General features: G+C 38.8%; 2 protein-coding genes across 2 annotated transcripts; both read left to right on the forward strand.

Annotated features, from left to right (window-relative positions):
* The first annotated feature begins 12,003 nt into the window (after nucleotides 1-12,003).
* On the forward strand, nucleotides 12,004-13,458 carry LOC107811187 (polygalacturonase QRT2-like). The gene is made up of 4 exons (XM_075220814.1): nucleotides 12,004-12,097; nucleotides 12,168-12,242; nucleotides 12,880-12,974; nucleotides 13,300-13,458. Exons 1-4 carry the CDS (start codon nucleotides 12,004-12,006, stop codon nucleotides 13,456-13,458), a joined length of 423 nt encoding a protein of 140 aa, XP_075076915.1.
* A 6,921-nt stretch (nucleotides 13,459-20,379) lies between these two features.
* On the forward strand, nucleotides 20,380-21,734 carry LOC107814998 (disease susceptibility protein LOV1-like). Its single transcript, XM_016640504.2, has one exon. The coding sequence runs from the start codon at nucleotides 20,510-20,512 to the stop codon at nucleotides 21,179-21,181; it is 672 nt and encodes a 223-aa protein (XP_016495990.1). The 5' UTR covers nucleotides 20,380-20,509; the 3' UTR covers nucleotides 21,182-21,734.
* The last annotated feature ends 6,126 nt before the right edge of the window (nucleotides 21,735-27,860 follow it).

Below are 27,860 nucleotides of genomic sequence, written 5' to 3' on the forward strand. Positions count from 1 at the left end.
GAGGTTGATGGGGTTGTGGAGCTTGGGAATCATGGGGGCTTCTCTCCTGAAGATAACGGTGATTCGGGAGGCTTGTTGAAGGGCCGGAGTGAAGGTATTCTGGCATGGGCCCCAGTGGTTCAGGGCTCTTTTGTGCTTTGGCTAGAGCTAACTGCATTGCATTCATCTCTAGTCTCATCCTTTCTATCTTTTCCATCGCTTCTTTTAACAACTGGCTCAACGGCCTTTCTTCCTCGGTACTATTTTCTGTAGTAGTCATGCTCGTCGTTACCGGTCCTTTGGATCTGGTTTGGTAAGGGTGTGTTGCCAGAATGCTTTAACAACTAACTGTCTGATATTTGTGGAAAACAACAAACTTGTTAGCGTTAGAGTTTAACAGATTTGATAACAGCACATTGTGGATGCAATGCTCCTAGGCAGTAAACCATTTCTAACATGCTTTGCTTCAAACACATGCGTCATCTTGGCTTGCTTATTTGCCCCTTTAAAGTACTTTGGGAACCCTTGTATTTTATTTTTATTTTATATATATATATTTTCCTTTCTTTTCTTCTTTTCCCTTCTCTTTAATGGCAGTCGAATCTTATGTGGATTGCCTACGTATCACGTCCCCGCGTGAATCAGACCGGGCGTAGTTCTGCCACAAAGTAAAGACACACACAAATTCTTTTGGAATCAATTAATTCATCATCAAAATTTGCTATTACAAATTACTTATCCCAAACCAAGAACAGCAATAGTACAGATTCCAAAGTTCTTAACCTGACTCGATGAAAGAAAAGAAAACAACACATAGGAAGACAACAAAGCCAATTTAAACAAGACTCGAACTAGGGTCTACAATTCCAACTTAAGGGCTCGCGAGGCATCATTCGGCCTTTCCGCGGCCTTTGGTGTAAGGTCTCTCTACAAGCTCTTCAACTCATTCATGATCTGGTGGACGCAGCCCATGATGGAAACAAGGAGGGTTTTCCGAGGTATTTGCTCACATGCTAGGCATCTCATGTAGATGTAGTGCCCAATCTCATCAATCCTTCCTCGAATGTTGTCCCTTTCCACGAACAATTGCTCTATTCGCCAGTTTTTTAATCCCAGTGCTTGAGCATTGTCGGCAAGTCGATCCTAGAACATCTCCATTTGTCTTTCCATTCTGGTCATTGCATCGTAACAGCGTCTTCTGTCGGCTTGGGCATCTCGTGCTTGTTTGAAGATCCGCTCCTGAAGAGTGGAGTTCGTTTTCCTTAATATCCCGATGCTCATTTCATAATCTCTTATAACTTGTTGCAGACGCTGCCTTGGGGCCATTGTACCTTTTGCCCATCTGACTTTTATTCTTGCTATGCAAGCTTCCGATCCCTCTAATTCTTCCCGGCTTTTGCTGACTTGATCCCTCAACTCTGCTATCAACCTTTCGTTGGAGCGATGTTTCTGCCGGTCGCTGTTACTCTTACTGACTTGGCGAATGCGGGCTTTTAGTGTCTGGTTTTCTTTGGCTAATTTGTTCTTTTCACCCCGCTCGGAGGCGACTTGCACATTGTTCTCAAATGTAAGCCTTTCGATTTGTCGCTTTAGCTTCCCAATTTAAGCCCGGTAGCCTTCCTCCCTCCTTAACCAGCCCAACTGCTCCTGCGAATCATCCATGAATTGTTGGACGTGAGCTCTTTTAGCAGGTCTCTGACAAATCTGGAACCTTCTTTCGAACCAATCATCGTACTTTGGGTGTACCTCACCTTTAGCCAGTTCTCGAACCATAGTCTTGGGTTCCAAGAATCTACATTCGTGCCACAACTTTCTAATCTTTTCTTCAGGAAATACGACTCCCGGGCTCAGCTCAATGGCGTGCTTGCTTAGATCTTCGTCAGTAGGAATTACTTGAAACCTGCCTAGCTGGCGCAATACCCGATGAGGAGCATATGGTTGGATGTTACGAAGTCCCATCAAAAGAATATGACATTCTTCAGCTGCCATGTATATCACCTCAGTATCAGTCAGCCAACCGAATGCCCATTCAATTTGGTCGGCTGTTGTTGACCTTAATCGTGTAAACCATGCTTCGACACCTTCAGGAAATCTGACGCCTGTCATGCGTTTCTCAAAGCTGCTGATACAATTTCTCTCAGTCAACCCGTAGTTCATGTATCTTGCTCGGTGATGGAGGTGTTCTTGCATCCATAGCTAAAGTAACAGATTGCATCCCTGGAAGAACTTGCCTCCTTCTCGGCATATAGTTAAAGCTCGGTAGATTTCGGACAAAATCAAAGGAACCACAGTATTGTCGGTTCTTTTGATTGCAACATCGGCCATACCTACAAGGTCTATCTCTACTTTCTTGTCTTTGCGGGGACAAACCACGATTCCCAGAAATGCTGCGATAAATGCCAAAGTACGTCTTGCTTCCCACTTGTTTCTGTTCCTACCATGAGTTAATCCGAGGTTTGGTTCTTCAAAACCCTGAGGAGTTCCGTACCGTTGAAACAAGAATTGGAGAGCACAACATCCTCTCGACAAATCATCATTCTGTACCTTCTGACTAATGCTTAGCAAATCCAAAAATGCGTGCAGAGATACTGGCCTTGGTGAAAGTAAATACTGCCCTCTTAGCTTCCCATTCAACCCCGCATATCCGGCGACTTCCTCCAGTGTAGGTGAAAGTTCAAAGTCAACAAAACGGAATACATTGCGGGTTGGGTCCCAAAACGGTATTAGAGCTTCAAGAATATCTGTCCTTGGCTAGATACTCGGCAGATTGACAAGACCTCCCAATACTCTTCCCACTATCTCTTTACTATCGGCTTCCAGATCATTCCACCACATGTGGAGTTGTAGAGGGACCTCGCTAAGGGCCAAGAACGATTCATTTTGATTTGTGCTCATCCTGCATATTTATTAGGGTAATTAAAGAAAAACTCTTATTAGACTCAAAACAGAACTATCTATATTTGATTTTTTCTGAATTTTGAAGATGAAGGACTCGGTTTTTCAAATACGGCCTTTCAGCACTTCAGGGGCGAAGATTTTAAGGCTGCGTGAGTATACCGGTCATAAAATCAAAAAAAATGACTGTTTGTGCAAATTCAACCTTCCGGCGTCCCTTTCGGGAATACTCGGCTATATATGGCAAAACAGCCTGACTTGATCTGATGAAATTAACATTTGACATGTTTTGGTTATTTTTATCAAAAAAGGGGGGTTGGACCCGATGAGGGTTGCCTACATATCTCACACCCGGTGAGAATCAAACCGGCATAGTTCGCCCAATTTAAACAACTATATAAACAAAACTATTTTTGCTTTCGTCGGCAAATAAGCTAAAACAAAAATCAAGACACTTTCCTCATAACAGAACAAATTATCTTTTCATTTTCCATTTCTGCAGACCAGACAAACTAAAAATGATAGACTCTTTTTTTTTTGAATAAAACAAACCATATTAAAAATATTTTTCTCAAAATTCCGTGAGAGTTTCGACGTTATTGGGACATTGTTATTTTCTTTTCAAATAGAAGATAAAAAATATTTTTTTTCTTTTTATGTATTCGGAGTCGGTCGTCATGCCAGTTCAAAACAAGTAAATGCACAGAGTTGAGTAGGATGCATCAGGATGGTCTTTTCTGTTTCAGGTTGCTATTCCTAGACGGACCCAACCCCTGTGTTGAGTCCCCTAAGTCAAAAAATGCACATGATGCAGATAAGCGTTCCTACTAGGGATCCGGCATGAAGTTGAGTTATTCTAGGTTCAGAATCTGGGTGTTTGTTCTAGACCTGGCTTACCCGGGCGGACTGCTCGAGCCGGGGGGGGGGGTAGCGTACTGGGAATACAGAAGCTTCACCGGCTTAGCAACTTGTCCGAACCTCGTTCTAAATTGGGATTTGACACTATACAGAAATGAAGTCGTACGAAGTACACCCTTCTTCATGATTCAGAAGACGCAGAGAGGATATGGGTTTCGGCACAATTTATATACAGTTCACAAAATATCAAAGCGGTAAAAGCAGTTAGTTAGCACATTAAGCACAGATCATGTAACAAAATCAGATAAAGCTAAACATAACATTTATACTAAGCTCAATTTCTAACCCTGAACCCATGGTTCTGGGTCACCATCCCCAGCAGAGTCGCCAGAGCTGTCACACCTCCTTTTTCCGCCCCCGTGAGGGTACAAGGAGTTTTTTCCAATTAAAGGACAATCGAAACGGGATTTGTTTGTTTATTTCAGAGTTTCCTCTTGGGAGATTTAGGGTGTCCCAAGTCACCAATTTAATCCCGAATCGAGGAAAAGAATGACTCCATATTACAGTCTGCGAACCAGAAATCCGGATAAGGAATTATGTTAACCCCGGAGAAGGTGTTAGGCATTCCCGAGTTCCGTGGTTCTAGCACGGTCGCTCAACTGTCATATTCGGCTTATTTATCTGATTTTAATACAATTATGAACCGGTGTGCCAATTTTGACTTTTTACCACTTTATTATTATTATTTTCAAAAGAATGTGAACATCGTTTAAAACACGTCTTTGGACTGCGTCGCATGAAATGCACCCACAATCCGGAACACATTTTATTTGATGTTTTGGGATTTGGATTTAGGTCGCATGAAATGCACACCCAAGCTTAAGAAAGTAAACTATTAAACACGCGCCTAAAGAGACTATCGCGTTATTATTTTGGGAAGGCCGTGAAATTTGCTAAACGGCCCATCCCGAAAACTAAGTATTTTAATATATACATTTAACGAGGGCCCCGCAGCTTGTGCGTTTTATTTAGCGAGGCTCGTCTCATTTTTATTTTAAAAGGATATCCTAAAGCGACTACATTCTTCTATTTTTTCGTCTCTAAAATGAAAGAGGAAAAATAATCCTAATCCCATTACATACTTGAAGTTGTTATAGTCTATCTCCGAACAAAATTTATAAAATCCGAATGCGAGGACGCGTATAAGTCATCCGTTTGCCAAATCATGGGCCTGGGTCCAATGCATATGGTATTACACTGAACCTGGGCCACCTTCATTCCGATGTGGGCCTAATTAATTGTTTCTATACCTATTCGTGAATTTGCAAAGCTGAAAGATAAACTGGTACTATTTCATTTAACATTTTGTAGTAAATTTTAAAGTAAGCGATCTGTTGGCATGAAAGAACTTAAAGATCTAGTTTTAATCCTAATTCAAACCATTTGCGTACTGAAATTAGACTGTCATGACAATTAGAAGTATATTGGCATAATTCTAGTTTGACATGCATCTTTACAAACACACTGAGATAAGCAGGGTGCTCTTTAGCATCCTATCCTTCTTTTAACTAAGGGCCTACATAGGGAGCTCATAAACTAAATGACTGCGTATGTGAAAACTGTCCAGTTATACAGCTCCTTGGCAGGAGTCTACATATCAGTGATACATAAAATGGCTTTAGTACAATCAGTAAAGAAAACTAAATTCAGTTTATAACTTCAACTTCTTCATGTGTATATTCATGTTTCAAATGTCAACTTCAACATGGAATTACATCAGCTTAGTATGTGTACCTGGATTTAGACAACAAGAACCAGAAGAAAAAAAGAATATCAGCAGCAAGCAGCCAGGCAGTAATAACAACAACAACAAACGAACGGACAGCAGTAACACAGCAGCAGCCACAAATAACCCAACAGTAGATTAGAAACCAACAATAGCTTCAGAAATGCACCAGAAAAATCCCAGAATGCAACCCAAAATGCCCAACAACAATATAAACCACCACAATATGACCAAAACTTGAGTTTGCAATAAAAGATGGACCAACAGACTTTCAGAAAATTTCCACAACTCTCAATGCAACAGTAACAGAGGTGAATACTGATTTCAACAACCAACCTATCTGGTATTTTAGGATCAGAAAAACCAACCTATGCTCTCAAACTAAACTGCCCTCTCCAAGTTGGAAGACCAACCTCGTTTTTGCTCCTTTTTTTTTCTGGACACTTAATAATCTTCCAGCCCTTTTCTTGTTCTAAATGAACCTATTTATAGGCAGAAATGGCAGGCCCCAGACTGCCTTGATTCTTTCAGCCTTTTCCTGCCCATACCCCTTAGTTTCCCATGCCTAAATGTATTTTCTTGATGCCAGTTATATTGTTCCCCATACTTGTCCTTTTATTTTATTCAAGAGGTATGGGTGATTAAAGTGTTATTAGTCAGCCCCCATGCTCCACTGTTTGGTTCCCCATTAACAACTAAACTAAGGTTAGTTATTAGCAAATGGGCAGACTTGAACTCAGGGCCTGCTGAGACCCTTTTAGACTTACCAAACTTACCCTTTTAATCCACTGTTATTACTGTCTAACCCTAAACTCAGAAGTTAGAATCACAGCCTATATAAGCTTGCACCTTAAGACTGATTTCTGGTTGAATACTCAGGGTATTACACCTATGTTTAATTCTCAGTTTAGGCTTAACCAATGACTTGAATTTAATCCAACAGGGGTGCTAATCAGATGGTGTGAGTTAGCCATATTGGAAACCAATCCTGACCAACTCACACTCAATTTATCAGGGGGAAGTTGAGCAGGCAAACTAAAATCGAAACACTACTGATTAGGCACATTGATACTAGTATCAATATGGACAAGAGGAATAGGCTAGTATGATAATCAATTGGCGACATTTATCTAATCAACTATATGTACACAAAGGATAACAACAAACATGAAGGAATTGACCAAATGAAAGGTTTACTGAAGACAGGTGGAACTAAGAAAACAACGGAAGAATAATCAAACAAGAAAACAAACAAAAACTATCATGCAAACACACATTATCAGAATCCTAATAAAGCAGAAAACATAAGAGAATACCTTAATGCCTGTAGGACAACAAATGACCCAGGATCAAACCGGACTCGACCTTTTTTTAGGTCGAATGGACTTTAATCGGAGTGTTCTCGACTGAGAACACCTCGATTAAGGTATATTAGACCCCAACCTATTGTTGATTTGGACGGACCCCCATGGATTCGATTTTTAGGGTTCTTGAGCTCAGATTTGTGGTTCGAAGAGTTCTACCTAGATTCGAACAAAACCAACGTTGATTAGGGTATGAGAGATGTCAGGGGAGTGACTGGTGTGAATTTGGGACTCATTAGGTGATTTAGGGTTTTGGCTCGAATCTTTGATCGAAAATTCGAGAACCCTGGAGATGATTCGAAGTTAAGTGACCGAGGATTCGTTCAGGGTGGTTTGTAGGTTCAGTGGTGTAGCTATGGTGACTGGTGGCGTTATTGCCGACGGGTTTACGTTGAAAGGGAGCTATGGAGGCTGCTAGGTTTTTGGGTGGGGGGGGGGGTGTTTGGGATTGTCTCTGAGAGAGACGATGAAACAGAGGGGGTGTTTGGATAGGGGTAGAGGTAACAGGGTTGGGCTTATATACGACTTAGGGGGCTAGATCCTGGCCGTTGGATCAGGTGAGATCAATGGCCAGGATCTATTCACTGAAGGGGGATGACGTCGTTTGGAGTAGTGGTGGGTGAGACCGGGTATGAGAATGGGTCGGGTCAGGCTTTTGGATATGGGTACTGATTGCATCCGTTGGATGAGGGCTAGATGGACGGCTGGGATCAACTGTCATCGAAGCGACGTAGTTCTGGTATCAGACTACGTCGTTTGATGGCGTGGGAGACGGGTCTTCTGGGCTGACTGACTTGGGCTGATTTTTGGTGCTATTTGGGCCTGATTTTCAGCTCAATTTTTGGCTCAAATCCGGGTATTCTTTAATATTTTCAACTCTTTTCTTTTTCTACTTTAATTAACAATCAACAAAATTCTAAAATAATTTTGTAAAACCAAAATTAGCCTACAACAATGTTACACCTTAACAACAATTAACACACAAGGTCAAACATTTAATTAAAAAATAAAATTACACCACGGCACACATAAATGACAAAACACAACAAAAATGCCTTTTTTGTGATTTTCTTTCTTTAAAAATAAAACATGGTTTAATCGACTCTACAAGGCACAATTAAATCTTGAATATATATATATATATATATATAAAAATGCATATTTTTGTGATTTTCTTTCTTTTAAAATAAAATATGGTTTAATCTACTCTACAAGGCACAATTAAATCTTGAATGTGCATGCAACATATATCAATCACAACAACGACAAGCATTTACGGACCAAATAATTACCAAAATGTCACGTAAATTCTAAAAATCGTACACAGATGGATTTTGTTTTTATTTTTTGATTTCTTTTGGAGTAATTTCCTTGAAGCAAAAATCACGTGCTCACAACTACTTTCACCAACAACCATGTTATGAAATATCCCGTGGCTATCATCGATCTCTCCATGATTAGTCCACACAAAGTAATTCGCTATAAACCCCTTACTATAAAGATGAACCTTAACTTCCTCCGGTTTTTCAAACTTCATACAGTCGCACCTGACATAAGGGCACCTAATTACTCCTTTATTTATGTATGGCGGCAGTGACATTGCATGTCTAATAAAGTCATCAACCCCTTCTAAAAAATCCTCCCGCAATCTCCGCCGATTAGGATAATTCCTATTGTACATCCAAGTACGATGTTCCATCTATATAAATAAAGCAAGAACAAATTAAATTAGTTAATTCATAGCCTAATCTTTTTTTAGTTAACTAAAATTCCAATTCATATCCTAAAAGTCCAATATGACCTTAAGTTCATAATTAATACATTAATAAACTCCTCCCTTTAATTCTTTTTTCTTATCTTATAAATGTATAATGCATAGTTTAAAGCATGAATTTAGGTACTCTTATTTAGGTATTGCTCCTCTTCTAAGACAATGAATTGTTTCTTTTCACAATTAAACTCAATATAAATTAATACAAGAACTAAAAGATTATAATTTCTACCTTAAGTTCATAAATCTAATGTAGTTCAAACCAAAAACTCTAATACTAAATCGACAAAAACTCTAAAAAATTACATAAAATTATATAGCAAAAATTAAAAAGCTAATAAGGTCGATTACTAACCTTGGTAGATTAAAAGGAGGATTAAAAAGCTGTGGTGGCAAGGGGTGGGGGACAGCAGCTCCGGCGACAGTGGTGGCGGCGGACAACGGCTCCGGCGACAGGTTTAGCAGCGGCTCTGGCGTGGTGGCGCGCGGTCACAGTGGTGGCAAGGGGTGGGGGAATTGATTTGTGTAAGGGAAATAGAGAACGGGGGAGAACATGGTGAGAGAGAGTGTGGGAAAATTTTGGGGAGAAAATAAGAGATTGGGAGGGGAAACCCGATTATTACTCCTGGATTTAAAAATAGCGACCAATTGGTAGCTATATAAGTATTGACCATTTGACCAAAATAGCGACCAAAGTTGGTCGCTATATTTGACCGTTTGACCAAAATAGCGACCAAAGTTGGTCGCTATTTTACAAAAAAATGAATTTACTTTTTTTTCTATTTTGATATTATATATATATAGCTTAAATTGAATTAATGTCTCTAATTTAAATTCATCTACATTTAGTGACCAACTTTGGTCGCTAAATTAAATTTATTTAAAGTTAACGACCAAAGTTGGTCTCTATATGGTCAAATTTAAAAATTACTTTTGTGTTTACTATGTAAATAATATAAATGTAAGTCGTTAATAATTTTGTAATACAAGGGATGAATAGTACTACAAAGCGGGCGTGTGTGTCTATATATACAATATATGTACTTACGCTATACTATGCACTAAGTATAAGTGTATGAGGTAATACAAAATTGCCCCAAACTTTATATTTTAGGAAAAATGCATAAGTACCCCTTTACCTATACCCGAATTTCCAACTACACACTTTTTCTTTGCGGGAATCCTATTACCCCCCTAAACTTATTTTAAATATAATTATTTGCACCCTTAACGCTGACAACCAAACTCTTGGCAAGTGGTGAGCTACACGCGCCCCCACATGTATTTTTAGTACTTTTTTTATTCTTTCTTCTTTTTCTTATCCTTTTTTTCTTATTTCTTATTATTCTCATTTTTTTGGTTATTTCATTCTTTTTCTTTTTGTTTTGGTCACTAGCGACATAAAATGGTAGTCGTCGGAATTTCACAAACACCATTTTTTCTGGCGAATTTGTTTTTTCCGGCGACAGATTTTTATCCCGATCTAAGTGTGTTTTGTTAATCTAAGTGTTTTTGTTTTATAAATATATATATAAATTTTTTTGAAAGTGTAATTTATGTGTGGGAGGAAGAGCAAAAGAAATAAAAACGAATGTAAGTTGAGAAAAAATTTTCCAGCTAAAATTTCAATACATCATTTTTTTTTCCGACGTGGGAAGATTTTCCGATGATGAATTTTTCCCCCCAAATCTGAGTGTATTTTGCTTTGCTTATGAATAGATCTTTTTGAGAGTTTAATTTTTGTGTGAAAAGAAAAAATGGAAGAAAAACGGTTAGACAAAGTCGCCGGTGAATGAATATCTGCCGGAAATAGAGAAAAAATGAAAAAAAAAGTAAAATAAAAAAGACAAAGAAAAAGGAAAAGGAAAAGGAAAAAAAAGTAAGAAAAAATGGTAAAAAAGAATAAAAAATAAATTGAAAAATCGTTTTTTCCTTCTTCTCACTCTCCCAAAAGAGAGTGAAATACACACACTCTGCCACGTCAGCATTAAAGGTGCAAATAATTCCATTTAAAATAAGTTTAGGGGGGAATATGATTCCCGCAAAGAAAAAGTGTGTAGTTGGGATTTCGGGTATAGGTCAAGGGGGTACTTATGCATTTTCCCTATATATATATATAAGCTATATTCGATATAATATTAGCTAATGCACTAATACTTAGTGCATAGTATAGTGTAAGTATATATATATATATATATAAAGCTATATTCGATATAATATTAGCTAATGCACTAATACTTAGTGCATAGTATAGCATTTATACTCAAGAGTCCACCTTTTGACTCCTTTAAAAATCCTTTCGTATTACCATTAGAAATGTTGAAGTTACCGCAACTGAGGCACCTTAGCTTGGATTGGAATTACTTGTATTATCATGTGCCTATAGAGATAAGTATATGGTTCTGAAAAATTTGGAATGTCTGTCTGGATGGAATCCATTATATTGAACTTCGTCAATTTTTAGACTAATGCCAAACGTAAAGAAGCTTCACATATGTGGCATCGGTCATGACTACAGATGTCGTAGCAAAGACAAGGTCCTTCAGGATCTTTGCTACTTAGATCACCTCCATGAATTGAGATTTCACATGGTAGCGGCAGAAAATGAAGAAGATATACTTTATCGAGTTGATCATCCATGTTGGGGAAAATTGAAGGGAAGTCCATTTATTTTCCTTCCTCCTCGAGAGGCTTTTCCACAAAACCTTAAAAACCTAACTTTGTACAAAACTTGTTTGCAGTGGAAGAACTTGGGCGTTGTTGGCAAGTTGCCCCAACTTGAGGCCCTTCAACTATTTGACGCCGGCATTGGCAAGGAGTGGGAAGTAGTTGAGGAAGGATTTCCTCAGTTAAAATTTTTGCAACTGAAATTTTTGGAAATTCGGTATTGGAGAGCTAGCAGTAATCACTTTCCATGTCTTCAACGACTATCTTTTGAAGAGTGTGGGCTCTTAGATTCGATTCCTCAATATTTTGCAGAAATAACCACGCTTGAGCTAATTAAGATAAGGTACTGTAGACAATCTGTTGGGAATTCTGCCAAGCAGATTCAATATGACATTGAAGAAAACTACGGAGGTTCTATTGAGATCAGTATCAGTTAGACATGTACAGGTAATTTTTTTTTAACTTGATTTCCTTTTTTTAACATTTACCCGAAAAATGACTTCCGTCATATCAAACGCACTAGGTCATGTAAACTTGAATCTAAAGAAATTTGTAAAATGAATAGCAAGCCTACTTAAATTCTTCACCTCTTATTAATTTTGCAGAGTAACATCTACTTTGGCAACAGTGCTCAAACTCATATACTTATAGAGAAATGCAATGGATTCAAAGTGGATAGTGTAATGATTGAATCTCCAGGAAATAGTCCAAATACTGATGGAATTCACATTCAGTCTTCTCAATATGTGGCCATTACCAATTCTAAAATCAGCACTGGTACTTTTAACTTGTCAAATGTTTTACTAATTACTCATGTATTGACTTGTTTTAGCCTTGTGATCAACAGGGGATGATTGCATTTCAATTGGAGATTATTCTTCTAATGTCCAAAGATACAACATTCAATGTGGACCAGGTCATGGTATAAGGTTGTCTTCTCATCGGTGTTTTGCGGTAGTTTAAAGTCGACAGTATTTTATTGTCCCCCTTGCAGCCACAAAAACCATGTTATGATCTTTCTTTTTATTCGTTTTATCTATCCAGTTTCTGCAACCCACTGGTCTGACTAATCCAGATATCTACAGGGTAGGCCAACTAAGGGAGTTAAGCACTCCCTACTAAGAAATTCTCTATTCTTGGGGCTCGAGTTTGAGCCCCTGATTAAGGGCGAAGGGATCCCGGCCATCCCACTCCATCCTTTTGTGGTGAAGTTCTAATATTCTAATAACAATAAACTATACTATGATGGAAAAAAAAGGTGGAAAAAGACTATAAGAGTTCCTTAAGTTTAAATTGGCTTGAAATGAAGGGATCGTTCACTTATGGGTTGCCAAGGTTTCCGGCAAAAAGGAAATAATATTTTGATCTGGCATAGAGATTCCGGCCATCCCACCCCATCATTAGGATTTTGGCATAGAGACTTCAACGAGGCCAAAAATTGAACTCAGCTAACATGCAGTAGAGATTAACTTCTTTCTTATGGTAAATGAATTTTACTGAAAGCTAAAGACAAAAGAATCTTCAACAGTTGTAGCAGTTTTTATCTTCTAAATCTGTAGGGAAAGGTGGTAATTTTGCTCAAGTAGAGAACATTCATGTGAGCAATGCTTTCTTCTATGGAACTACAAATGGAGCTCGCATCAAGACATGGCAGGTATACTAACCAGACTTAGCCATTGAAAAAATGAACTAAAAGCAGGACTAATACTATTGAAACTTCACACGTGAATTTACTCTTCCTAAATGTCTGATCAAAACGAAAGGCAGATTCAAGATTTAAACTCAATGGACTCAATGTTCAAGGTTCTTAATTAGCTTTTTGTGATTATGGGTTCATAATTTAGTATTTGTTGAATTTTTTAGTAGTTTTTTAGTATATATCTATGTTTAGTGTCGAAAATAATGGTTTCAGTTGATCTCATAGTATATAATAGTATATGAAATCCATCAGCCGCTTACCATTAACTTCATGTGAATAGGTTGGCAGAGGATATGTACGAGATGTCATATTTGAGAATCTTGAATTTAACTCAGTCAAGAATCCCATTATAATTGACCAGAATTATTGTGATGTTCGAGGAGCTTGTAAGGAAATGGTAATGCAAGTTAACATTGCTTTAAATGCATATTCAGCTTAATAAAAACTTGTCTAAATATTCACACCAAACCAATGAATGCACAACAAATGCCTTTCACACACTTTTTTCTGTTAAGTTAAAATTTCTTGATTTGGTGTATAACACCGAGTACAAATAAATATTCGTTACCCTTTTCATGATAGGTAATTGGAGTGCAAATCAGCAATGTTATTTACCAGAATATATTTGGAACACCGAGCACAGCTATCGCCATAAAGCTGAACCGCAGTATGTCAGTGCCATGTATTGATATAACAATGCAACTAATACAACTAACATCAGCGACAGCAGGAACAGCGACACCACTGCTTACTGTAGGAATGTTGATGGCCAAGAATATAGTATTGAACCTGGTCCTTGTATCTCAGAATATTGAGATTTTTACTCTTTCTCAACACCTACATGATAGTGCTAACACCAACAGGCAACAATTCTTTGTTGTGTGCATAACCAGAAAAGGAAAGGAAAAGACCAACAAAATGAAACAAACTTGTCAGTGTTGTAGCACAGTATTGTTGTACATTCAAATTTTTGTTTTGGCCTTGATTTAAGGTTTAAGTTATGTACTGCTAATTTTCTATGTAGTACCATAGTTGATGTTGGATGGGTAACCTCGAATTTGCATGGCGATGACACTGTCCAACAAAAAAGTATTCAAATTTTGGCCGGCATAGTCTGTTGCGGAAGCCAAATATATATAGTGTGAATAAGTCACAACTACTATACCAAAATTATAACAGCCACCAAATAATAAATAAGACAATAAAGCAACAATAAAGGGAACACCAGAATTTACGAGGTTCGGCTAATTTTGCCTACTCCTCGGACAGAACCAATATTTTATTTCACTCCAAAATACAAGTGAAATAATACTAAAGAGAAGAAGATACAAATGCCTTAAACAGATGAGAAGGCAAATGAGAGGTGTGTTTCAATCCTAAACATTAGGCCTTCTTTTATAGGGGAAAAATCCCCCCAAACTTAACTCCCAACCAATGTGGGACTTTGACATTTTTGCCAAACTTCAACAAATCTCCACCTTGGCAAAATTCCACATTTTCAATTCTCTCTCAATAACAAATTTTGGTTGTGTCTTCATCTTCAATCTTCAGTGTTCAACAATGTTGATCAAATCCAAACAATGTTGAAACTTGACCGCAGTCACCACCTTTGTCAGCATATCAGCAGGATTCTCTGTAGTATGAATTTTCTTCACCGTGACTCCACCTTCTTCTATGATTTCTCGTACGAAATGATACCGAACATCAATGTGTTTCGTCCTTGCATGATAAACTTGGTTCTTCGCTAATTGAATAGCACTTTGACTATCACAAAAAATTGTGATACCCTTTTGTTCAACACCAAGCTCCTTTAGCAATCCTTGAAGCCAAATTGCCTCTTTCACAGCATCTGTAATAGCCATGTACTCTGCCTCTGTTGTAGACAAAGCAACTGTTGACTGCAAAGTAGACTTCCAACTAACTGGTGCCTTTGCAAAAGTAAACACATAACCAGTAGTTGATCTTCGTTTGTCCATATCACTCGCAAAATCTGAGTCACAATATCCAACTACAAACTGATTGCCTTCCTGCTCAAAAACTAACCCGACATCTACAGTATTATGAATATACCGTAGAATCCACTTCACAGCTTGCCAATGCTCCTTCCCTGGATTGTGCATATATCTGCTAATAACTCCAACAGCTTGTGAAATGTCAGGCCTTGTGCAAACCATTGCATACATCAAGCTACCAACAACATTTGCGTATGGTACCTTTGACATATACTCTCGTTCAGCTTCATCCATTGGCGACATAGTAGTACTTAGCTTAAAATGGGAAGCAAGTGGAGTACTAACTGGCTTAGTCTTGTCATCTATGCCAAAACGTTGAAGTACTCTCTTCAAATATTCCTTTTGAGATAAACAGAGTTTCTTTGAACGTCTATCTCTAATTATCTCCATGCCAAGAATTTTCTTTGCCTCACCCAAATCCTTCATCTCGAACTCCTTCTTCAGTTGAATCTTCAACTTATCAATTTCTTCCGAATTCTTGGAAGCTATCAACATATCATCAACATATAGGAGAAGATATACAAATGAACCATCTTTAAGCTTGTGCAAATACACACAATGATCGTATTTGCTTCTCTTGTACCCTTGCCGCAACATAAACTCGTCAAATCGCTTGTACCATTGTCTAGAAGATTGTTTCAATCTGTACAACGATTTTTCAAGTTTGCACACCATATTTTCTTTTCCAGCAACTTTGAATCCTTCTGGCTGAGTCATGTAGATTTCCTCCTCCAAGTTTCCATGTAAAAACGCAGTTTTTACATCCATCTGAACTAGTTCCAAATCCAATTGTGCTACCAAAGCCAACATAATTCTAATGGAGGAATGGTTTACAACTGGAGAAAACACTTCATTGTAATCAATTCCCTCCTTTTGAGCATATCCTTTGGCCACCAATCTTGCTTTGTAGCGAACATCTACTTGGTTAGGAAATCCTTCCTTTTTTGCAAATACCCATTTGCACCCAATTGCTTTCTTTCCCTTCGGGAGATTGGCCAATCTCCATGTATGATTCTGATGAAGGGACTGTATCTCATCATTCATGGCAATCCTCCACTTATCTTCTTCTGAACTTTGAACAGCGTCTTTATAAGTAGTAGGAACATCATCAGCTACAATTGAGGTTGCACAAGCAACCGTCTCTATGAGACGAACAGGTTTCGTTATTGTTCTTTTGGCCTGCTGGTTGCTATTGATTCAAGTTGTTGTTGAGATTCCTGAGTTGGAATCTCCTCTACTGGCTCTCCTTCCAGAGGGTAATCTTCATTTGTTTCCTCCTCTGCTTCTTGTGTAGGAAAAATAAATTTTCCCTCAAACTCCACCTGCTTAGAAGCACCTTCATTTTGTTTGGTATCTTCTGTTACCTTATTTACCATAGCAAATTCATCAAAGGTAACATCTCTGCTGAATATTACTTTCTTTGTCATAGGACACCATAAGCGATATCCTTTGACTCCAGAAGTAATTCCCATAAAAATAGCCTTCTTTGCCCTTGGATCCAATTTTGACTCCGTCACATGATAATATGCAGTTGAGCCAAACACGTGCAAAGAGTTATAATCTACAGCAGGTTTTCCGTACCATTTTTCAAATGGTGTTTTGCCATCAATAGCAGCAGATGGTAGACGATTAATAAGGTGGCATGCATATGTAATTGCCTCAGCCCAAAATTCTTTGCCCAAGCCAGCATTGGACAACATACACTGTACCTTCTCCAGCAAGGTCCGGTTCATACGTTCTGCCACTCCATTCTGTTGTGGTGTATGTCTAACAGTGAAGTGTCAGACGATGCCATCATTTTCACAGACCTTATTGAAATGATCATTTTTGTATTCACCTCCATTGTCTGTGCGAATACACTTGATTCTCCTGCCTGTCTGATTCTCCACCATCGTCTTCCATTTGAGAAAAATTCCCAACACTTCATCTTTGCTCTTCATTGTATACACCCATACTCTTCGGGAAAAATCATCAACAAAGGTTACAAAATAGTGCTTCCTACCCAATGAAGGTGTTTTGGAAGGACCCCAAACATCAGAGTGTACATAATCCAAAATGCCTTTAGTATTATGGATCGTTGTACCAAATTTAACCCTTGTCTGTTTCCCTTTAACACAATGCTCACAAAACTCTAAGTTGCAAGCCTTTACTCCTTTTAACAATCCTTGATCTGATAGAGTTTTCAAGGATTTTCCTCCAGCATGTCCCAAGCGCATGTGCCATAGCTTGGTTGCTTCTGCCTCTTTGTCGTCACTGGATGTTATTGTCGCTGTCCCAATAACTGTACTGCCACGATAGCGGTACATATTATTATTCTTCCGATTAGCCTTCATTACCACTAGTGCACCGGAGCATACTCTCATCACTCCATTTTCTGCAATGATTTTGAACCCTTTTGATTCTAGGGCTCCCACAGAGATGAGATTCTTCTTCAAATCCGGTACATATCGAACATCTATCAATGTTCTGATCATTCCATCATGGTTCCTTAATCGTATTGAACCAATGTCATATGAGGTAAGAGGGCTGTTATCCGCTGTGTGGATGACTCCATATTCTCCTTCTTGAAATTCCACGAACCAGTCCCTGTTGGGACACATATGATAGCTACAAGCCGAGTCCATCAACCATATGTCTGATGATGTTGATGACTCTGTTGTAACTAATGAGAAGTCTGAATCATCACAATCAGCTACATTTGAATCCATAATAGCCTTTCCATTGTTATGTTTGGCCTTATTCTTCAACTTCGGACAGTCTTTCTTCCAGTGCCCTTTTTCTCGACAAAAGGCACATTCATCTTTGCTGGGTCTGGATCTTGACTTGGATCTTCCCTTCTTTGTCCTCGTTTGATTTTGAGGACGACCCCTCACAAACAGTGCTTCTCCTTCTCCGCCCTTCTGTTTTTCTCGCTTTCTTTGTTCATAGCTGTACAAAGCTGAACAAACTTCTCTGAGAGAAATTTCGTCATTTCCATGGAGTAGAGTAGTTTCAAGGTGCTCGTACTCATCAGGAAGTGATGCCAACAACATTAAGGCCAAGTCACCATCATCATAAGTTGTATCCATATTTTGCAAATCTGTGACCAACTTATTGAAACTGGTGATATGTTCATTCATCGTGGTACCAGGAACATAGGTGAAGTGAAACAGTCTCTTCTTCATGTACAATTTATTTTGACTGTTTTTCTTCAAAAATTTATCCTCCAGTGCTTTCCATAATTTATTTGCAGAAGTTTCCTTTGTGTATGGATATTTCTGCTCTCTAGCAAGGTAGGATCGAATGGTACCGCAAGCAACACGGTTGATAATTCTCCAATCTTCTTCTCCAATAACATCTGGTTTCTTTTCTTCAATGGCCAGATCTAGCCCTTGTTGAAAAAGGACATCTAGAACCTCGCCTTGCCACATCCCAAAATGTCCGGACCCGTCAAAAATTTCTACCGCAAATTTCGCATTTGACACAATTCTTGTCATAAGCGAAGATGCCAATGATGACGTATTGTTGACACTTGATGTAGATTCTTCTTGTTTATTGTCCCCCATATTTGACACAAATATTATTTAATAGCTGACGACACAAATCAAGATTATTTCCTTTCTGATGTAGAAGATCAGACTAAGCTGCAACTACAGAGCATACTCAGACAGAACCTTGACTCAGTTACCAAGATAAATCTTTTCTGATGTGGAAGATCAGACTATGCTGCAACCACAGAGCACACTTAGACAGTACCTTGGCTCTGATACCAATTGTTGCGGAAGCCAAATATATATAGTGTGAATAAGTCACAACTACTATACCAAAATTATGACAGCCACCAAATAATAAATAAGACAATAAAGCAACAATAAAGGGAACACCAGAATTTACGAGGTTCGGCTAATTTTGCCTACTCCTCGGACAGAACCAATATTTTATTTCACTCCAAAATACAAGTGAAATAATACTAAAGAGAGAAGATACAAATGCCTTAAACAGATGAGAAGGCAAATGAGAGGTGTGTTTCAATCCTAAACATTAGGCCTTCTTTTATAGGGGAAAAATCCCCCCCAAACTTAACTCCCAACCAATGTGGGACTTTGACATTTTTGCCAAACTTCAACATAGTCCTCACGCGCCGACGCGTAGTACAGACGTGCCGATAGCGGCAGATCTCTGACAGGCGCGTGGGGGGGGGTGTGAGTGGGCTTTTTGAGGAGAATCTTTCTGGATTTTGTCGCCTCTCTCTTGGGAAGCTTGTTGTGATGTTGGATTTTGCACAACACCGATAATTAGTGACTTTGACGCAAACAACCACTTAGGTCACAGGAAAATCGCACGGTAACTTAGTTCTTTCTTTCCGGATGTCGCTGGAATGACGCACAACGATCTTTTCTCACCGATGCTTTGATACCATTTGAAAATGCACGGGAGAAAATCTATATTGATCAATTAATTATAATACAATGAGCCCTATTTATAACTATACATAATACAGATTCTACTCCTGGTCAATATGGGACTCGGACTAATTACATTTTAACTATATAACTATCTAACACGTCCTAATGCTAATTTCATGAAAAAAAGAAGTTTCCAAGAAACTATTCTTCGTGAAATTGGATTACTTCCAGTAACTTGCACAAGAAGCATTGATTGTTGTATGGTGTTCATAAGGCAAGTAATAGCAGCATAAGCCATGTCTCTCTTTCTCTCTTACGTGTTTTATGACAATAGGGAGAGTTTGTGCCAAAAAAAAAAAAGCAGAATCTCAGAGTATGATAGTAGAGGCACTATTATAATAAGCTCGTATTCTCACAATCTAAAAACAGAAGAAATAAAGGGTCTATCTTTTATTTATAGAATTTGTTTATGAGAAGGGGAGCCTTAGCGTAACCAGTAAAGTTACTGTCATATGACTAGAAGGTCAGAGTTCGAGCTGTGAAAATAATATTTTGTATAAATGTAGGGTAAGACTGCATACAATAGACCCTTGTGGTCCGGCCCTTCCCCGACCGAACCCCGTGCATAGCTTGAGCTTAGTGCACCAGGATGCCCTTTTTGTCCATGAGACCCGTTGCCAACACGGCAAACAAAAAGAATCAAACAAAAAAAAGCATCAAAGAAAATTCTATTGAATATTATCTTCTATCTTTAGGTCAAAAGCCAACAAAAGAAGATCTCATGGTGTAAAATCAGGGGTTTTGGTGGTTGGTCTCTTTTAAAAAGCAGATTCTCCAATTCAAAAACGGAAATGAGAATTAGTGATAATTATCACATCCTAAAAGTATGCACTGACCTAACAGGGAAAAGGTGAAAGATTTATGATCAGCATCTGATTCCAGCTGGAAATGTGATGGAAGCTAACTTGTGATCTCAATAAACAAAAGAAAGACCTTTCTGTTTGCACAAACTCCCAATTGCATCACATACGCATTGAGAGATATTCTGCTTCTTCTCTCTGCAGAAACATTTCTATTTTTGTCACACATAATTATGGCTTATGCTGCTATTACTTCTTTTATGAGCACCATAAATCAATCAATGCAACTTACTGGATGTAATTTGCAGTCGTTCTATGAGAAACTTGAATCCTTGAGATCTATTATGGAGAAACCCTGTAATATAACAGAGGATATTGAAGCACTGACAAGCTTGGAAGCTGAAATCAAAGAGGTAGTATTCAATGCAGAAGATAAGGTTGACTCGAGATCAATAAAAGTTCTTTATTCAAAAACACCAACTTTACGGAGCAACGCTTTCTGGAAACTCTGTTGTTGCTTGGAACAAGCGATAGAATGCATTGATTCCATCATGAAGCAGTGGATGGCAATACGGGACTGGTACACTAACATCAAAGGTTTGAAAGCACAAAAGTTTTCTCTAGCCAGTATACCTGAACGTGCTGTAGAGCCCGAGAATATTATGGTTGGCCATGAAAGCGAGTTCGAGATGATGCAGGATCAACTTGCCAGAGGATCAAGTGAACTAGAAGTTGTCTCCATTATAGGGATGGGTGGCATCGGCAAGACAACTTTAGCTAACAAGCTTTACACAGATCCATTCATTATGTCTCACTTTGACATTCGTGGAAAAGTTACTGTTTCACAAGAGTATTGCGAGAAATGTACTACTAGGCCTTCTTTCTTCAATAAGTGGAAGGACTAGTGAATATTTTGAGCAAGATGATGGCCAACTAGCAGACCAACTACAAAAGCTTCTAAAAGGCAGGAGATACTTAATCGTCATTGATGACATATGGACTACAGAAGCTTGGGATGATATAAAGTCACACCTCCTTTTTGCGCGCCTACCTCGGAGGATAAATGCGTGAGGGAGTTTTTCCAATTTAAGTGACAATATTCGAAATGAGATTATTTATTTAATTCAGAGTCGCCACTTGGGAAAGGTTTGGCTTTTGGTGTCCCAAGTCACCGGTTTATCTTGAATCCCAATTCGAGGAAAATATTCGACTTTCCAAATGAAGTCTGCGAACCAAAAATTCTAAGTAAGGAATTCTGTTGACCCGAGGGAAGGTGTTAGGCACCCACGGATCCCGTGGTTCTAGCACGGTCGCTTAAATTGTTATAATGGCTAAATATCTGATTTTAATACATGTTATAACCTGTGTGCTTTTATTAAGTTTAAAACCACTTTTATTATTATTTTTTAATAGAATTGCAATGTTGTGAAGATGCATCTTGAACCACGTCACAATCAATGCACCCGTGGTTGTTAATACGTTCCGACTCCGTTGAGATTTGGATTTGGGTCATATAAATGCGCACCCGAATTTAAGCATGTAATTTAATTAAAAATCGCGTCTAAAGAGTCTAACGCGTTATTATCTTTGGGGCAAACCGTGAAGTTCGCTAGACGGCCCATCCCAGAAAATCTAAGTATTTATTATGACCAATTATTGAGGGCCCCACAATTTGCATTTTTATTTGGCGAGGCTCCTCTCATTATTTTTTAAAAGGATAATCTTAGAATGACTACATTTTCTATTTTTCATTTGTCTCTAAAATAAATGAAGAAAAGGTCCTACTTTATTTACATACTTTCGAGTTATTATAGTTAAGTTTCGAACATGATTCGTTAAGTCTAAAATGAACGCAGTAAGAGCAGTCCGTTTGACAGTTATGGGCCCAGGCCTAATGTGCATGGAGTGAAACTGGGTCTGGGCCATCCTTATTCCAATTGGGCCTAATTGACTTATTTTATATACGTTTGATATTTACAAGGGGCTGAAATGTGAACCAGTGCTATCTAATTAAACAATGTTCCTGTAAGTTTTAAAACAAGTCTTTTGTTCCATGAGGTAACTATTAAGTATTTTGGAAATAGTCTAAGAGGTCTAACAGAACGTACCATTTTTACTATTAAGTATGTTGTTAAATCTGAAACAACAGAACATGTTTTCTACAACATCAATCCATTTTAACTAAGCGCACAAGGGAGAAAGTTTACAACTAAACTACTACAAAACATTGTTCAGTTATACATAGCCCACACCTACATAATTCTAGTAGAAGACATGAACTATTATACGTATACCGCTTAGTGTTCAATATACAACTAAAAAATATTCAAAACAACTTCAACTCTTCATTTTTCATGCATGCTTCAAATTTCAGCTTACATTGAGCCAGTGGATCAGTTATGTACCTGGATATTGAAACACAACAACAAGAAGAAGAAGAAAGTAGAAAATCAGCAGCAGCAAACGGCAGCAGTAACCAGCAAATAACAGCAGCAACAACAACAATAAACAGAATAAATCCCAGTGAAAAATTCTGCTATAACCAATGGAAGCAGTAGCAAATAAACCCAACAAACTCAAGAGCAAACAATTGAAAACCCAGCAATCACCAAAATGCAATCTGAGCCAAAGCAGAAGGGAGACAGGTACGAGACAACAATAGGTTACTGATGTTTCAAGACATTCAAAGGAAGAAGCCTAAGTTTCAATGCAACAAAGCAGTTAATGCTGATTTCGAAACAGGAAAAGTGAATAAAAGCAGAATTTTCAGCTTCAATAGAGCAAACAGAGGTTTTTTGTTTATTGTCTACCTAGGATTGAAGTCCAGAAATGAGCTCTTTTTTTTTCAAGATCAGCTCCCTTGGGTTCTAACCTCTTTTTTTCAGTTGTCCCCCCTCTGCTCTCTTTCAGTCTCCCTTTTATATCCTATTAGAAGAGAAGGACCTCCCTCCAAAGACAGGCTGCCCATGGCTTAAAATAACTCCTCATGGCTGTCATTTCCACTTAGAATTCTCTAGGCATGGAGTTTTTTCCTATTTTTAATCTTCTGAAGTTCAAAAATGTAGTGAATATCCTACTGTACAGCAGCTTCCACTACCATTTTCATGTGCATCTTCAGCTTTTTATCATTAAACCCATGCTGTTACTGATTTCCAGCTTGTTAAAACCAATTAAAAACTGACCCCCCATGCTTCCTTATTTTAAAAGCACTCATTCTATACCCCTTTTCAGATGCAATTCTTTTCAGTTTTTTTAAAATCTGAAAAGCCTGTTATTCTCTGCAGGCCATTAGTGGATGTTCAAATAATATTTGATTCTAATCAAGCATGGTCGGATGAACTGATTAATTCAAAAGCATCTGTCCACACATGGCTTCCACTAACAGTTTAAAGCAGTGAATTAAATCTAGTTCAATCAGTTAAAACAGTTCCTAGATTGATAGATAAATGGTACAGATTGACTCAATCAGAATTGAAGCAATATGAACCAAATTGTCATCAGGTTATTTTAACATTCAAGACTGCGAAACTAATCGACGACACTTATTAACAGACTATATATTACAACATATACAATCGATAACAAATAATCGAACTCGAACAGGTACGGGGGTGATTTCATACTGATAGGCACAGTGATTTTACGCAAAACTTAACCAATCGACGGATCCTATTCGACTCAATTGCCCAAACTGTAATTACACGCAACAAAACGAGCAAAAGCAAATTTGACCAAATGAAAGGTCCGGGCGAGGTGGACAGAATAGTCGACACAATTGAAAACAAACTCAAACTGACATTTAAACACATAAAAAGACATAGACAAAACATGGAACTGACAAGGAAAAGAAAATACCTTAAGAAATTGAAGGTTAGACGAACCCGTCTTGGATTCTGACTCGGACCTCTTTTGGGATTGAACGGACTTTAATCGAAGTGTTCTCAACTGAGAACACCTCGATTAAGGTCTTTTAGACCCCCAACCCTTCGTTTAATTGGACAAACCCCCAGGTTTTGGATTTCTAGGGTTCTTGGGGCTCAGATTAGGGGTTCGAGCTTTTCTGGTTAGATTCGAACCAAACCAGGCTTGGTTTGGTCACGAGGGAGGTCAAGGGAGTAACTGGTGTGCATTTGGGATCGGTTGGTATAAGTTAAGGTTTGGCTCGAATCTTCAGATGAAGATTCGAGACGATGTAAGTTGATTCGAACCAAACGGTTTGCAGATCAGTGTCCAGGGGGTCGAGGTGCACTAGGGGTGTTAATTTGGTGGTCACCGACATCGTTGCCGCCGGGTTTCAGGTGGGGGGATGGAAGGGCGGCGCTACGGTTCTTGAGGGTTTCGGTTCAGTCTCTGAGAGAGATGAGGATAAGGGAGGGGGGTCTGGCTTAGGGGGCGTGGGGGTAAGAGAGGAGGGTTTATATACGGGACGGGGGAGTTGAATTTCGGCCGTTGGATCATTGATGATCAACGGCCTTGATCTTTTCACTTAAAGGGACGACATTGTTTGGTTTAGTGTTGGGAATGGGTCAATCCGGGTACCAGTGGGTCGGGTATCTGGGGAAAGCCTGGAGCCGTTGGATTGGATGGGATGAACGGCTCTAATCGGTCATGCCTAAACGGCGTCGTTTGGATTAATGAGAGAGCTGAACTGGACCGTTGGATCTGTTTGACCAACGGTCCAGATGGAAGGTGCCAAGACGGCATCGTTTCTTGTGTCTGAGGGACGGACTGGATCAATGTGTTTTGGGCCTGATTTTCCTTGGGTAAAAATGAGCCCAGGTCCGAATTGTTTCTCAATTTTTTGCACTATTTTCTTTTCCTTCTTTACTTTCTAATTAAAAAACACAATTTCTAATTAAATTGTAAAATCAAAATAAACTACACAAATATTAATTAACACTTACAATAATCAACACATAAATAAAAATATTTGATTAAAATAAAATCACACAATGACGACACATAAAAGAAAAAATAAGTATTTTTTGCGATTTTCCTTTTAGAACCAAACTATGATTTGATTAATTCCTAAATGCACAATTAAATCCTAAATATGCATGCAACATGTATTTCTTATATTTTATGATTAACTACAACAAAGTAAACATTTACGGACAAAAATAATTACCAAAAATGTCACGCAAATTCTTAAAATTGTACTCGAAGGTAACTTGTTTTATTTTCGATTTCTTTTGCTTCAAAGGTTTCCTACATATCCTGGGCTAAACAAGAATCAGGTCAATGTAGTTCGGGAAATTTTGGTAGCTGGGACTACCATGGGACTGCAATGCTGCTGTTACTGCTGTTGCTGCTGCCGCTACTGCTTTACCGACCTCCTTATTACAACCAAGGAAAATTGAAACTAAACTAGCTACCTATGCCTGTCAACCACTAGTTACAAGATTCCTATCTATAATTCACTTGATCTTGAGTCTTCGCTGATTCTGTTTGTAGACTTCGATCCGAATCTTGATGCTCACAAGTTGTAGGCGCTTGTTTATTTCTGCAGCATTGAGTGAAACGGGATTGGCGGAGCTCGTGACTTCAATCAGATTTTGAGCGATCCGCACTTTGTTTGCTCCAATATTTGGGAACGTCTTCTTTTTGTTCTTTTCTTCCTTTCTTTATTCTGGATTTGAGACTCACTCCGTAGGTCATCTCGATCCATGTGCCTCGAGGTCAGACCTGCTCAGACAACAAAACAAACAAACAAACGAAATTTTTCTTCCCCAGTTTCACTAGAAAAATTTCGTGAGTTAATTGCCATAAAAATCTACAGAATTGATGAGGGGATGGGAAACCTCTAGTCTAAAAGGCGCAACACAGGGATTGGAGCCCTAATGTTTGCAAAAGGCAAAATGCTCAACTCAGGGATTGGAGCCCTAATATTGGCTAAAAAGGGAAAACCGCTCGACTCAGGGATTGGAGCCCTAATATCGGCTAAAAGAAAATTGCTCCACTCAGGGATTGGAGCCCTAATGTAGGCTAAAAGAAAATTGCTCAACTCAGGGATTGGAGCCCTAATGTCGGCTAAAAGGAAAATCGCTCAACTCAGGGATTGGAGCCCTAATGTCGGCTAAAGGAAAATCGCTCAACTCAGGGATTGGAGCCCTAATGTCGGCTAAAAGAAAAATTGCTCAACTCAGGTATTGGAGCCCTAATGTCGGCTAAAAGAAAATCGCTCAACTCAGGGATTGGAGCCCTAATGTCGGCTAAAGGAAAATTGCTCAACTCAGGGATTGGAACCCTAATGTCGACTAAAAGAAAATCGCTCAACTCAGGGATTGGAGCCCTAATGTAGTCTAAAGGAAAATCGCTCAACCCAGGGATTGGAGCCCTAATGTCGGCTAAAAGAAAAATCGCTCAACTCAGGGATTGGAGCCCTAATATTGATAAAGGCGACTAGGGAATGGAGACCCTATGTCTAAAGTCTCAACTTAGGGATTGAAGCCCTAATGTTGGCGCAAAATAGGTTGATACTGGGGATTCTAAACTAACCCTTTTTTGGAATTTTCTTCTTATTTCTTTTTCGTTTTTTTTTGGTGTTTTGTTTTATTATTTTGTTCAGTAAAAATGCAGGAAAGAATTTGGAGGAAACTTCCCTCTTGGGTTGATTCCTTGCTGAAAAGCAGTTTCTTACACTTGTGCATTTCTTTTCCCTTTTGGTTGAACCTGCTTCTTGCACGGTTGCTTTGGATTGCACCTGTTTCAATTCTCCAAACAAAGAACAATTGTCAGTTTGAAAATGGTGGTTGGTTCGGTGACCTTGATCGTTCCAATTGCTTGGTCTCGGCCTCATTTCTATTGAGAAACTCCGCCATTGATTGGATTCACAGGCGACCCCCTTTCAAACTGATCAAACTCGGATTTTTGGATTTCATGATGATTCGCCCGTGTAAGGCTTTGGTCCTTCCATCTCATTCTGCTTGGGGATTTTTACTGGGGCAGACTCATTGGGGATTTTTTTTTGTGTCTTTACTTAGGAGGCAATCAACATTATGATCAGTCGGGATTGGACTGACGCATCACTGAGGCTGGGTATTTTCTTCAGTTCTTGCTAGACGGAGCTCTGTGAAACCGGTCCTGCCACCTTTTCTTTCCAACACATTTTGGAATTTAGAGTTAAAACGAAAGGGATTCAAGAAAAGGTAATCAAAGAGCGGAGAAATGAATTTAAAAGAGAAACGTCTCTTTCGGGGGAAAAGAAGGACTTATCTGGGGTGCATGTTGGCTTTAAACTGACATGACATGCCTTTTGGACTGGATGTCTGACCCTCACGAACTTGCATTTCCTCATGAACCAAAAACAGATCTATGTTTCCCAACCAGGGAACCTTGCCAGAACTTTCTGTGGTGAAATCATCTTTTCAGCCGACAGCGCCCTTTGCGGGTTTTCGCTAGTCGACCTCTCTCATTTCTCTTCTCACCGTCGCCTGATAGCACTCTTTGCGAGTTTTTACTAAACAAGCTCTCTCATTTTCGATTTCTCTGCTCACCATTGCCTTACGGTGCCCGTGTGGGTTTTCACCAATAAGTCTCTCTCATTTTATTTCTCTCATTTTCTTGCCTCGGATCCAAGTAGCT

Source organism: Nicotiana tabacum, chromosome 8 (genome assembly GCF_000715075.1).
Source record: "Nicotiana tabacum cultivar K326 chromosome 8, ASM71507v2, whole genome shotgun sequence".
In the NCBI taxonomy this organism is placed as follows: Eukaryota; Viridiplantae; Streptophyta; class Magnoliopsida; order Solanales; family Solanaceae; genus Nicotiana; species Nicotiana tabacum.

Excerpts from the sequence above, each read along its gene's own strand:
- LOC107811187 (XM_075220814.1), top strand. The coding sequence starts at position 12,004 with ATGATTGAATCTCCAGGAAATAGTCCAAATACTGATGGAATTCACATT. Across the intron at positions 12,098-12,167 it reads CAATTCTAAAATCAGCACTG|GGGATGATTGCATTTCAATT; the intron begins GTACTTTTAACT and ends TGTGATCAACAG. Across the intron at positions 12,243-12,879 it reads TCAATGTGGACCAGGTCATG|GGAAAGGTGGTAATTTTGCT; the intron begins GTATAAGGTTGT and ends CTAAATCTGTAG.
- LOC107814998 (XM_016640504.2), top strand. The coding sequence starts at position 20,510 with ATGGCTTATGCTGCTATTACTTCTTTTATGAGCACCATAAATCAATCA.